Genomic DNA, 12,147 nt, shown 5'->3' with positions numbered 1-12,147 from the left:
CAGCATGTCATAGGACCTTTAAATAATCAAATAGGTGATTCAAATGAAAGCTAAATTTTTTAATTGGTCTTGGTATATTTTTTACATAAAACCTATATATATATATATATATATATTCTGCAGTCATTAATTCAGTCACACGATCCTTTAAAAAAAATTCTATTATGATTATTTGGTGCTCAAGAAACATTTTTCTTATTATTATCAATGTTGAAAATATTTGTGCTTTGATGATTAGAGAGCAGGATTTATTTCAAAAAGAAATCTTTTGTAACCTTATAAATTGCTTTACTGTCAGTTTTGATCAAATGAATCCTTGATGAATAAAAGTATCCCAAAAAAAATGTACTGACCTCAAACTTTTGAACAGTAGTATATGTAATATAATAAAATAAAATAACAGAAAATGAGAATGTTATATCTCACAGTGTCATGTTTTACTCTGCTGCCCCTCACAGGATGACTGTAAGAACTACGTCCGTCTTCTGGAGTTTTTGGAAGATGGACGCATATATGCCTGTGGGACCTTCGCCTTTGATCCCCAGTGTGGTTTTATTGTAAGTGTGCATGTTTCCAAAACTACACTGTCTTAAGTATCCTCATACTATTTCATAGGACAGTTAAATAGAAATGTGTCCATTGATGAAAGGTCAAAACGTGCAAAATATGGCGGGTATACATTTGCTGTGTGTGTACGGATTGTGGCAGATGACCTTCAATAAACCTTTTACTCTAGAAAGATTGACAGCTTTCCACCTGCGGTATATGACCATAAGTGTGTTCCTGTGTACTCCTCTCTCTCTATTACTCCTTTCTTCATCCCATTTTTGCTCATTTCTTTTAAATTTAAGGACAGACAATTATTACATTTGTCTGTGTTCTCTGCCTCATTTAGAACATCTCTTCATTCTCTCTGGAGAAACATGATGACGGTAGCATGATGATGGAGACAGGGAAGGGGAAATGCCCCTTTGAGCCCAGCCAGCATTACACCGCTGTCATGGCAGGTATGAAACACGTTTACTTAGCTATCTAAAATGAGGGCATAATACGGTAGATGTCTATTGTTTTGTACACTGTAAAGCTAATTATATGCCAACCCTAACCCTAAATTAAAACTTATAAATATTCTTATAAATATATTTTCCAATTGAGGATATGATGATGCTTTCTCTCCCCTAAACTTAAACTAAACTAAACCTTTCTGCATATTTGGATCATCATCAATACATTATTTAGTGTATTTATAAAGCAGTTTTACTTCATAAAGTAAAAAAATAAATACATAAAATGTATTTGTAAAAAAAATAAAAAAAATACTCTTCACCTTCTGCTATCTCTCTCTCTCTCTCTCTCTCTCTCTCTTTCAGGAGGGATCCTTTACACCGCCGCCACAAGTAACTTCCTTGGCACAATGTATGACATTTCCAGGGCAACGGGCATCGAGCAGGAACGCATCCGGACTGAGCAATCAATCAACTGGCTTAGTGGTAAGACACTCATCCATCCATCCATCCATCCATCCATCCATCCATCCATCATTCCAGACACAGGCATTTACACATTAAAGCCGACATTTAATTAGAATTTACACTCAGATTGTTTATACTGTAACTACAGTCTTCTTGACTCCTGCTTGTTTCTGAACTCAGATCCAGAGTTTGTCAGTTCTGCCTTCATCCAAGAGGATGAGAAGAACAATCCTGCTGGTGAAGATGACAAAATTTACTTCTTCTTCACTGAGGTGGCTAAAGAGTATGACCTCTACACCAAAGTCAAAGTGCCCAGAGTTGCCAGGGTCTGTAAGGTAGGAACTAGACCTAGTGTGTTTCTTGTCTCTTTTCTGGCTTTGCTTGCGATGTCTCAGAGGGATGTTGTACAGTAGTTCTGCTCTCAGTTGATATGTTACGTAATTGTACTGTTCCACTTGAGTTCATATTTATTCAGTCATAAAGTTCCTCTATTCTTTGCCATCTGTCTGTGTTTCATCACCCATTTTATATCATACCTGATCTATTTTGGTCTCTCGCTCTGTTTTCTAGTCTGATGTAGGTGGTATGAAGACTCTGCAGAGGCGGTGGACGACGTTTCTGAAGGCTCAGCTGGTGTGTGAAGATCGAGCAAGTGGACAGCGCTTTAACGTTCTGACTGATGTGTTTACTGTACAGCACCAGCCTGGAGACCCCAGCAGCACACACTTCTATGGCATATTCACCTCACAGTGGTACTTTCATCTGTTTCGCCTCTGACCTGTACTTCTGAGCTGATCTCATCTCTTCAGAATCATTTCCTTTCTTTGCTTTTCATTTCTCTATTGATCTTGTGTGTGTTCTGTTGTGTAGGGAAAGAGAGGAGCTGTCAGCCGTGTGTGTGTACAGTCTGGAGGAGATCACTAAGGTGATGAACGGACCCTTTAAAGAGCTGAAGAAGAGCTGTGAGAACTGGATTAACCCAGAGCCCATTCCAACACCACGACCAGGACAGGTATACAACTGCACCCTTACTACCATACCATATGATATGATATGATATGATATGATATTATACGATACATGTGGTACTATATCAAACTGTGCTATTTTATTCACAGTACATACATGTAACATGCTAGTAGTAAGAGCTAGTAAGATCCGTGCAAGTAAACCTCACTCCCCTGGCCTCAAGAGCCGTGCTAGCAAATGATGCTTGAGGGTGCGGTCTTTACTAGTCTATACTACATCCTCCTGAGAACCAAGGAAAATAATGTTTTTCCTAATCATATTTTTTTGTGATTCCGTACCTGTTTAGGGTTTAAAAAACAATTTACACATTTTTATTTTATTTTAATTTTATTTTTTTTACAGCATGTCCACTGTAGTGGACAACAGGATAATTTGAGTACGAAAACAGACACATTTGGTAGATACAAATTTTACCAGATTATAGAGGTTTTTTTTAACTAAGAATACATACATTTTGGGCTGTAAATTGATTATTATCCAAGAATACAGACATTTTGATTATACAATAGACACATTTATCATTCGTGAATCCTTTTCCTTACATTTTGCAAGGATATCTTTACTATCAAAGCTTAACACTTTGTATTGTCCGTATCCTTTTATTGGTCCCCTTGAATCCTTTTAGCGTTATTTGAACAATGAACATATAACTAATGTGAAACTGATTTTTGGGGGATTTCTTCCTTCTGTCAAACTGAATCCAATCTACTTTTTCCTTCACTCTTCATTTTGTTCTTAGTATGTTCTTTGTTAGTGGTGATCGTCCTGGAAGCAATTTCTCTTTTTGGTAATGCAGAGGAACATCTTGCATTTGGTACATCTCATGTACGTCTTGCTCTTGCAGCCCTTATTTCTGCATCTTTCTGCATGCTTGGTATCCATCATCTCAGGCATGTGCATGGCTCCTAGTTTGCGCACAGGTGGCTCTGGTTGTGGGATCCTCATTTTAGATGGTGGCTCATACTCATCCTCACTCTCTTCACAGCTGTTATCCAGTTCCGGACTCTCCAACAGCTCTTCTACTAGGACTAATTTGAAGTCCAGGTACTGATGTGTTTCTTGGATGATCTGTGCAGAGCTTTGCTGTCAGACTTGTATTGTATCCAGGAGTTTGTGATGGCAACATCAAAGAAGTGACTGATCACACGCGATGTCCATTTCTTGGTCCTGCTTGACATACGATAGAAGCTAAGCATGCGATCACAAAGATCCACGCCACCCATGTTGTCATTATACTGCTTAATTACTGCTGGTCTTTTAACCTGGACCATGTGCTTTTCTTTCTTGGACCATCTGGTACAGATGTCTTCCGGGTCTTTCCCATGTACAGTGGATGCCATGAGCACTGGTTTGTTGTCGAACCATTTTGTGATGGCCAGCTCAGGACTCTTTCTGGCCACTGACACTGATGTTCCTCTCCCCTCTTTTTTCAACTGTTTGTCTTCTGGCAGCTGGCACAGCTTTGGGACACGGTTCTTCATTATAGTTCCAGTTGCAGGAAGGCCCTTTGCCAGCAATGCGTCCAATAGATCTATGGTTGTGAAGTACCTGTCGAAGAATATGTGGCTTCCTGTTGGAACAGATTCAACCAGATTCACTGCTGCAGCTCCAACTCCTAACCTTTGGACTGGTATTCTTCCCTTGGTAGACTTCAAAATCAAGCATCAGACCATTTGGGGATGCGAGGACAAAGACCTTTAGGCCAGTAGGGTTTGGCTTGCCGGGAACATATTGCCTGACTGGACAACAGCCTGTGAATGGGATGATTTGCTCATCAATGAGACAGCCTTGCCGCACACGATCAAGTATTGGCCTAACTTTCCAAAGAATATCTGCCTTCTTTGTTTCCTCTGTTACAGCCAGGTCATTGACAATCTTGAGGGAGTTTCTTATCCTGAAGTATCTATCCCTTGTCATTTTGCTACTTATGACTGGTACTTTAGTTTTTTTGGCCCAAAACATTTTAATTCTGGGATAGCCAAGGCAGGCCATGTGGACTGAAATGCCAAAGAAGATTTTTATTTCTTGTGGCGTAGTGTTCATACACACTCCTCTGCTTTGCAGCTCTCTTGGATTTGTGTATGTTGCCAAATCTTCAAAGACCTTGTTGTCAATGTACTGTGAAAAGTATTCAGTTGGACTCCAGTCTGCACGTGTTGTAGGGTCATCTTGACACACAGGAAGCCCAGGTAACACAGGTGCAAATCTGATATGAAGGAAGAAAAGAATAATAAATGATAAATAATAACAGTTTAAATACTCAATGCAGCTGAATTTAAAATTGTGGAACTGCATCAAACATACATATTACTCCTGGCCCACAGAGGGCGTCGAGTTTCCTGCTCATCCCTGTCTGTATCTGTGTCTGTGTCTGCATCTGTCCCTTCAACTGAGCCTTCTGCATTGTCTTCCTCTTCTTCATCACTGTCTTCTCTCACTGGTTGAAACTCATCCTCATCTCTCTCATCATCTGTAAACTCTAAATCTGAATCTCCCTCGACTATTTTGTAAAGAATTCTTTCTGCTTCAGTTATGTTTCCTATAACAATGTGGAGTCATTATTTACATGAAGATAGTCCTGATGTCCACTATAATTGACATTCATAAAATGGCAAATTTTTCAAAAGATACATAATGTAGTTGCTATCAGAACTAAATATATGATTCCTAACACCTTAATGAACAAGAAAATATATGATTATCATAGTAACAAAACCATAGACAAACAATATTTGACTCACCTCTTATCTTTCCATAAAATGTGCTTGTTCCTATGCCGTCTATTTTGGATTGAAAGATAGAGGGGGTTCCCGGCCTCCCAGCCAATCAAATAACATATCACTGAAAAGCCCAGGATGTCCTCTGTACAGTACAGCCGGAATTAAGAGACTTGCACAAAAGATTCCAAGGAGAGGGATGAAACTCAAATGTCCACTACCGTGGACATAAGTCAATGGGCTGGGTCTCAGGAGGGTATAGAATATAATACAATATTGTACAATACATAAAAGTACAGTACTGTACTATGCTGTTTTATACAATACACACAGTAAATTGCGTTGTTTTATTATACAAAACATAGAGAACAATACTATTCTTCTCTTCCCACCTTATTAATGTAAGAGTGAGCTTGGTCATTTGTAAATTGAATGTTCGGCTTCCGGTGTCATTCGCTTCCAGTTATTTTTAGCTGTACAAAATGCTTCGTTACGCTGCTTGATATTGCGGAGTGGTATTTCTTACCATATTCTTTTAATGTGTTGTAATTATAAACATAATGGTTTGTAGTGCAGATAGTTTGACCATTTTCTGCACTTTGTTATTCTTGTAGTTATTTACCTTTAGTGGCTAATGAATCAAAAGTCTCGCACATTCAAAGAAAAATGAAAAATACATCCGTGTTGCAATATAAGGGATATATGCAATATAAGGGATATATTGGAATATATTCTGCACAATACTGTATGGTACAATATTACGATATAGCCTACTATACATTGTACCTTATCATTCAATTTCAATTCATTAGATGATACAATACATATAGTACAGTGCAGTACTATACTATATGTTATTCTATATCACATAATAAAACATAGTATGAGACACTATATATAGTACTAAGCCATTCTATTCTATGGAATACAGTACAATACTAGTCTATACTGTACCGTGCTATTCTATACTATATAATGCAGTCCAGTACCATACTATGTAATATTGTGCAATATATACATATAATACAATACAATGCAAAACAATGCAATATTATACTATACTATAATACAAAAATGCATGTAATCTACACATTGTAAGGCTGGAATAAACTACATGACTTTTGCTCAGATTTTTGCCCTGATTTGCAGCCTGGTGGAGTCCATGCTAGTTGCTGAAAGTCATAACCAGTCTGCAGATTTTGGACAGCCAAAGTAGACAGATTTCTCAAAAATTCATGTAGTGTATAATGGGCACGGCCTCAGACTTCATCTATGTTTGATATTTTAAGCCAATTTTAGAACACATATTGTAGTATATGACACACCTAACTGACTATAAAGCCACTTACCGTTCCCGTTGCAATCTGTAAAGGCCATATTTATGTGTGACCAGATATGACGCATCCACATGCATTTGGCTTGATTTGTTTTGTTTGAGCTAAGTCGCTACAACAACTGCTGCAGTCAGTTCCTGTACTGTACATCCATGCTTTTTTTTTTATCTGTCATGCGTCGCCTATTAAGGAGGCGCATGTTTCTGTGTGAGTTTGATGTGTTTGGAATGACTTGATAGTGTGACAGAATGTGATCCTCAGTTTTTTTAGTGTATGATGCCATTTTTCTCTGTAACCAATTACAAAGTCAGCAAGTGTATGATATCTAGTGTTTTAAAATCTGTACAGATTTTCAAGTTGTGTAGTGTATTCCAGCCTTTATGTTTATGCATTTGGTAGACACTTTAATCCAAAGTAACTAGCAGTGTACAAGGTATATATATTATCAGTATTTGTGTTCACAAGGGGAAATGAACCCCTTGACCTTCGAGTTGCTAGCATCATGTTTCAATCAGTATCATTAATGTCGGCTTTAAATCTGTAATAATCTATTTCCTCTCTTCTTTTATCACTCAGTGTTTGAATAGTGCTCTGAAGGAGCAGGGCTTTGAGTCCTCCCTGAAGCTGCCTGATAAAGTGCTGACGTTCACGCGTGACCACCCTCTCATGGAGAACAGTGTGGTGGCGGCACCATTAATGATCAGAAATGGCATCACATACACTAAACTTGCCGTTACCTTAATAACGTCCTCCAGTGACACGAAGCAACAAACAGCCACTGTTTTGCACCTTGGAACAGGTAAGAGAGATTAAACAGTTGAGTAATTTATTGTCACCCAAGTGTGGATTGAAATGCTTGATTCAGTTTAATAATGTGTGGTTATACATGTGTGTGTATTTATAGATCATGGAGAGCTACACAAAGTCGCTGTAGTTGGTCCAAATGCAACTCTTATTGAAGAAGTCCCCCTGTTTTCTGCACAGGAGCCAGTGAATAACATATTGCTATACAAAGTAATCACATGCAGTTTTTAGATTGTTTTATTGTAGTTTTTTTGTGCTATAAAACAATAGTGCATCTTTAACTTAAAGACGAGTGAATGCATAACTGACCCTCTGTGTCTCTGCTGTAGGATGAGGCTCTGGTGGGTTCTCCTCTCTCTCTGGTGAAGGTACCCATAGTGGGTTGTTCTCTGTACTCTACCTGCGAGGTGTGTGCACGTGCCCGAGGCCTTGGCTGCGTATGGAGGAATAAAGAGGGAGCTTGTGCTATGGCGAAGTATGCTACACACAAACACATATTCACTTAAAGACATGTGAGGAGACACAGAAGCAGTTGGCTTTTCCTTTGTTTGTTGTCCTTCTTCCTTGTTCGTCACATAGTTACATTTATGTTTCAGGGCGGGTGAAGTGGTAGAATCAGAAGATTTGGTCAGGCAATGCAACAAAGGTGAAGGTAAGTCTGTCACTGTGGCAACAAAGACAGTAATTTCATCTCAGTGTGTATAAATGAACTAGAAATACTTTTTCAGTAAATACACTTGAGCAGGCTAAATGGACTAAAAGCAGAAATGACTCTTAGAAAAATGTGAACATTTTATTTTAAGAAATAAAAACCAAATATTCACACACTTTTTTGAGATTTTTTTTTATTTAATGTATGTTCATCTCTCATTCTTAAAGAATAGTTTGCATTTGTGTAGTATCTTTATACACCACATTCTCCACACCATTACCTTTTGTTGCTTTGAAATTATATTGAATTATTATTATTGTTATTATTATTATTGAATGAAATTAATGATTATGAAAAGTTTTCTACCAATTTAATTTAATTGGAATGAAAATGTAATATTGGATTCAATATATATATATACACTGAATAATGGCTGCTTAAAATTCAGCTTTGCCATGACAGAAATAAATTACATTTTTAAATATATTAAAATAGAAAACAGTTATTTTAAATTGTATTACTATTTCACTGACTCACAATTTTTGTAGTTTTCATTGTATTTTTGATCAGATAAATGCAGCCTTGGTGAAAAAAAAAATATATAGATAGAGAGAGAGAGAGAGAGAGAGAGAGAGAAAGGGGATATTGCGGGTCTTTGGCATTTACATTTTTTTGACCTAATCATCTGTGTCCCACTTTTTCTCTGTAACTTTAGGTCTTTGTTCTCCACCTGTAATTGAAATGCGTGTGGAAGAGGGTCTGCGCGTCCTGCTTTCGTGTGTGCAGGTGTCTCCTCGTCCTTGCCGCTGGGAGAATCCCCCTGGCAGTCACACTCGCCGCCACAACTATGACCTGGAGGTGCAGGTCACAGCGGAGAGCCTGGGCACATACACGTGCCTATGTGATGAAGTGGGCAGAGATCAGCCACCCTGTCGCAAAGCCGAATACCAACTGACCCTTGAAAACCCCAGCATGGGGGAGAACGTGGCCATTGCGGGTAACCGACACTTCCTGGCCTCGCACATCATTTTTTTCGTCATAGGTTTTGTATTGGGTGTCATCCTGTTGTTTCTAATTTACAAACGGCAAGGTGGCATGAGAGGGGGCGGGCACTCATCGTCCACATCGGAAAAGGGGCGGGACTTGCTTCCTTCAACAGACACGCCGCAATCTCCAAGCAGCGCCAGTCTGTTGTCGGAGGCTGTTCCGTTAACAGAGAAAAGGAACGGGACCCTGAACGGACATAGTATGCACCCAGTTGGGCACAACGGCAGGCATATTTACACCAATACAAGTGGACTGAAACTGCAGGAGTCAGCTGTGAACCTGGCAGAGGAGCTGGATGGTAGAGAAAGGGCGGGGCCAGACGGAGAGGAGGAGGGACTAGGGGAGGTGCTTAGTGAGTTGGAGGAGGAGTTTTCTAAAATGCCTTGCCTAAGAGGAGCACCACTGGCACAGTGCGAAGAAAGCTCGATCTGATGACCGGCACACACGTGATCTTTGAAACTAAACTCTGAAAGGCTCACAAACACAGATGGAGGGCTGGAGGAGAAGAGGAAAGCAGACAATCAAAGAAACTGATACACATTCCAAATATACGATTAACAATGCGCAGTTACACAAAGAAGCACATACACGACTGACTCCTCTACTACTCCATTACATCACCAACCAGTCCTTTCACTCCTGTGTACATAACATGCTGTGTAGATCTGTGTCTATCCTACTGTTTTTGCATGTGTTTGATCAGACGGATGGGCAGAACCACGAGCGGGCGTTTCTTATAGCACTTTTGTGTACCATCCTCAAAGCCATGCGCACACACACGGACATACAGTAGGCTACACGGTCTTTGCATCTGTGTGTGTAAGTCTGTAGTTGCTTGGTCTGTTTCCTCTTTTAGGATTCATAAGTCCAAAGATCCGCAGACCTGAGCAGTGCAAAGCCGTGAAGAATCTGCTCATCCTGGGCCGATTACCGAAGTAAAATGATTTGATTTGTCACCAAAAAGGGCTCTGTGACTGATGCTTCACAGCAGCAAATAATGACTGAATGACGGAGATACTGGAAACATGATTTTTTTGCCTTATAGATAAAGAGGTACTGTGGCCTATGGCATGGCTGGATTATAGGGTCTTTGCCAGGGAAAGGGGCACAAAGGGGCACTCAGAACATTTCGTACGAGCTGATTTCTTGGGCCCCTTGGTGAAGGATATATGGAAATAATGACTAAAATGGACCGCCAAAGAGTGTGCCCTCATGGGACCATGATCCAGTCCTGACCTATAGTGCTCAAGTCTTAAAGGGTTAGTTCGGCCAATAATGAGAATTCTGTCATTAATTACTCGCCCTCATGTTGTTCCAACCCCGTAAGACTTTCGTTCATCTTCGGAACACAAATTAAGATATTTTTGATTAAAATTGAGAGCTGGATCACTCCTCCATAGGCTTCTATGGGATCGAAACTTGCCGGCCCAGAAAGTTAGAAAAGACAATGTTTAAAATAGTCCGAATGACTACAGTGGCTCAACCTTAAGTTTATCAAGCGACGAGAATACTTTTTGTGCGCAAAAATAAAATAAAATAATTTATTCAACTATTTATTTTCTTCTGTGTGGGCCTCTGAGTGAGTTCACGTAGATACGTAGATATTCATCAAAAATATCTTAATTTGTGTTCCGAAGACGAACGAAAGTCTTACGGGGTTGGAACAACATGAGGGTGAGTACTAATTACTGACAGAATTTTCATTTTTGGGTGAACTAACCCTTTAATGGAGAGAGAAAATGAGTAACAAAGCTATTTAGCAATCTTCTCTCAGTAGGAGAGAGCATGTCGAACCTGTGAACTGATAGCAGATGGTGAGAACTGGACTTTATTTGTCCACTGCAAAATAAACCAACCACATGTTTTGTGGTGTCAAACCACTGCCATCTGTAGGGACCAGATGTAGCATGTTCTGTTCATAATAATCTGCACAGACGAAGGACCACAAGACGATGGTGATGATGTCGCTTTAAATCGTTTAGCATGAAATTGTCAAAACGGAAACGAAGTGTGAAGGAAATGTTTGATTGTTTTGAGTTTCCCTTTAAGGACAGAGAATGTGCCGTTTGAAGGTATATTTATCCCCACTAAAGTGCATGAGACAAAGTAGCCAAGAATACGGAGCTACAGATTTGTTATAATATGATCAGGGGCTACGGCGTTACCTAAAGCACTCCTAGTACAAAGAGTGTTCTATAAATGTAGCCATAATGATGCCTGTTGCAGGAGTATGTAAATATCTGTGAATATAAAAGAAAATGTGAGAAAGGTCTTTTAAACGTGTTTTTATTCTCTCTTTCCACCACTAGAGGGGGTTCAGTCCCTCTGCCATCTTAAATGTTGGACCACATTTAAATGCCATATCCTGCCATTTTCCAGTAGAATAACTTGTATCTACCTTACATTCTCCATTTATTTATTTTGTAATTTTTGTAAAACAAATATTTGTAACATTATGTCAAGCAAAGTGAAGGTAACACTCTGGATTATATACAATACATCTTGTCTTCTGAATAGATCTCTTTGTCAGCGCTCAATAAAATAATAAAAACAGGTACATTTAACCCCATAAATTTCTCTTTCACAAAATCCTGATATTCTTTTGAGTTTAAGGTGATAGTTTATTACAAGCATTCACCCTCTTAATGACCCGTAATAAATATGCTGTAGTTAGACTTGTCCGCAATGGTTTTTATGTTAATATTCATTCAAAAAATAAAATAAAATAAAAAACAGATCAGTTAGTGTTACATGCTCTTTGTTTGCTTATTCTGAATAAATAAATATGTTAATTGATGTACAGATATGTTGTATTCTAAGTTTCTATTTTTATAATTTATATATGATGAAGATAAATGTACATTTGTGTTTGAAACATTTATTGAAGGTGTTTGTGTGTGAATGGCTGTATGTGTGAATGCCTTGTGATGCTCTTTGGAATAAAATAAAATAAAAACTACCTCTCAAGATGGTGTTTTTTTTTAAGCCTTTTCAAACAGTTCAATGCTATAGTAAAAAACAAACAAACAAAAAAACAAATCATATTGTTTGTAGAATGGCCAGCTGTTTATTTCATTTAAACATCCCATCAT

The 12,147-nt window shown here is 38.7% G+C and overlaps 1 protein-coding gene across 2 annotated transcripts in view; it reads left to right on the top strand.

Annotated features, from left to right (window-relative positions):
* Positions 1 to 12,014, top strand: part of sema4f (sema domain, immunoglobulin domain (Ig), transmembrane domain (TM) and short cytoplasmic domain, (semaphorin) 4F) — a 75,312-nt gene extending 63,298 nt beyond the window's left edge. For both annotated transcript variants that reach the window (XM_082151813.1, XM_082151812.1), the window contains exons 4-14: positions 459 to 557; positions 896 to 1,007; positions 1,371 to 1,490; positions 1,653 to 1,807; positions 2,043 to 2,224; positions 2,343 to 2,484; positions 7,129 to 7,351; positions 7,457 to 7,566; positions 7,686 to 7,831; positions 7,953 to 8,008; positions 8,724 to 12,014. In XM_082151813.1, coding sequence (XP_082007939.1) covers positions 459 to 557; positions 896 to 1,007; positions 1,371 to 1,490; positions 1,653 to 1,807; positions 2,043 to 2,224; positions 2,343 to 2,484; positions 7,129 to 7,351; positions 7,457 to 7,566; positions 7,686 to 7,831; positions 7,953 to 8,008; positions 8,724 to 9,487 — 2,109 coding nt within the window. In that variant the 3' untranslated portion in view covers positions 9,488 to 12,014. The remainder of the gene's footprint in view (positions 1 to 458; positions 558 to 895; positions 1,008 to 1,370; positions 1,491 to 1,652; positions 1,808 to 2,042; positions 2,225 to 2,342; positions 2,485 to 7,128; positions 7,352 to 7,456; positions 7,567 to 7,685; positions 7,832 to 7,952; positions 8,009 to 8,723) is intronic.
* Positions 12,015 to 12,147: the final 133 nt, after the last annotated feature.

Source organism: Leuciscus leuciscus (genome assembly GCF_965113295.1).
Source record: "Leuciscus leuciscus genome assembly, chromosome: 2".
Classification (NCBI taxonomy): Eukaryota; Metazoa; Chordata; class Actinopteri; order Cypriniformes; family Leuciscidae; genus Leuciscus; species Leuciscus leuciscus.
This window is presented reverse-complemented; position numbering and strand designations above follow the sequence as displayed.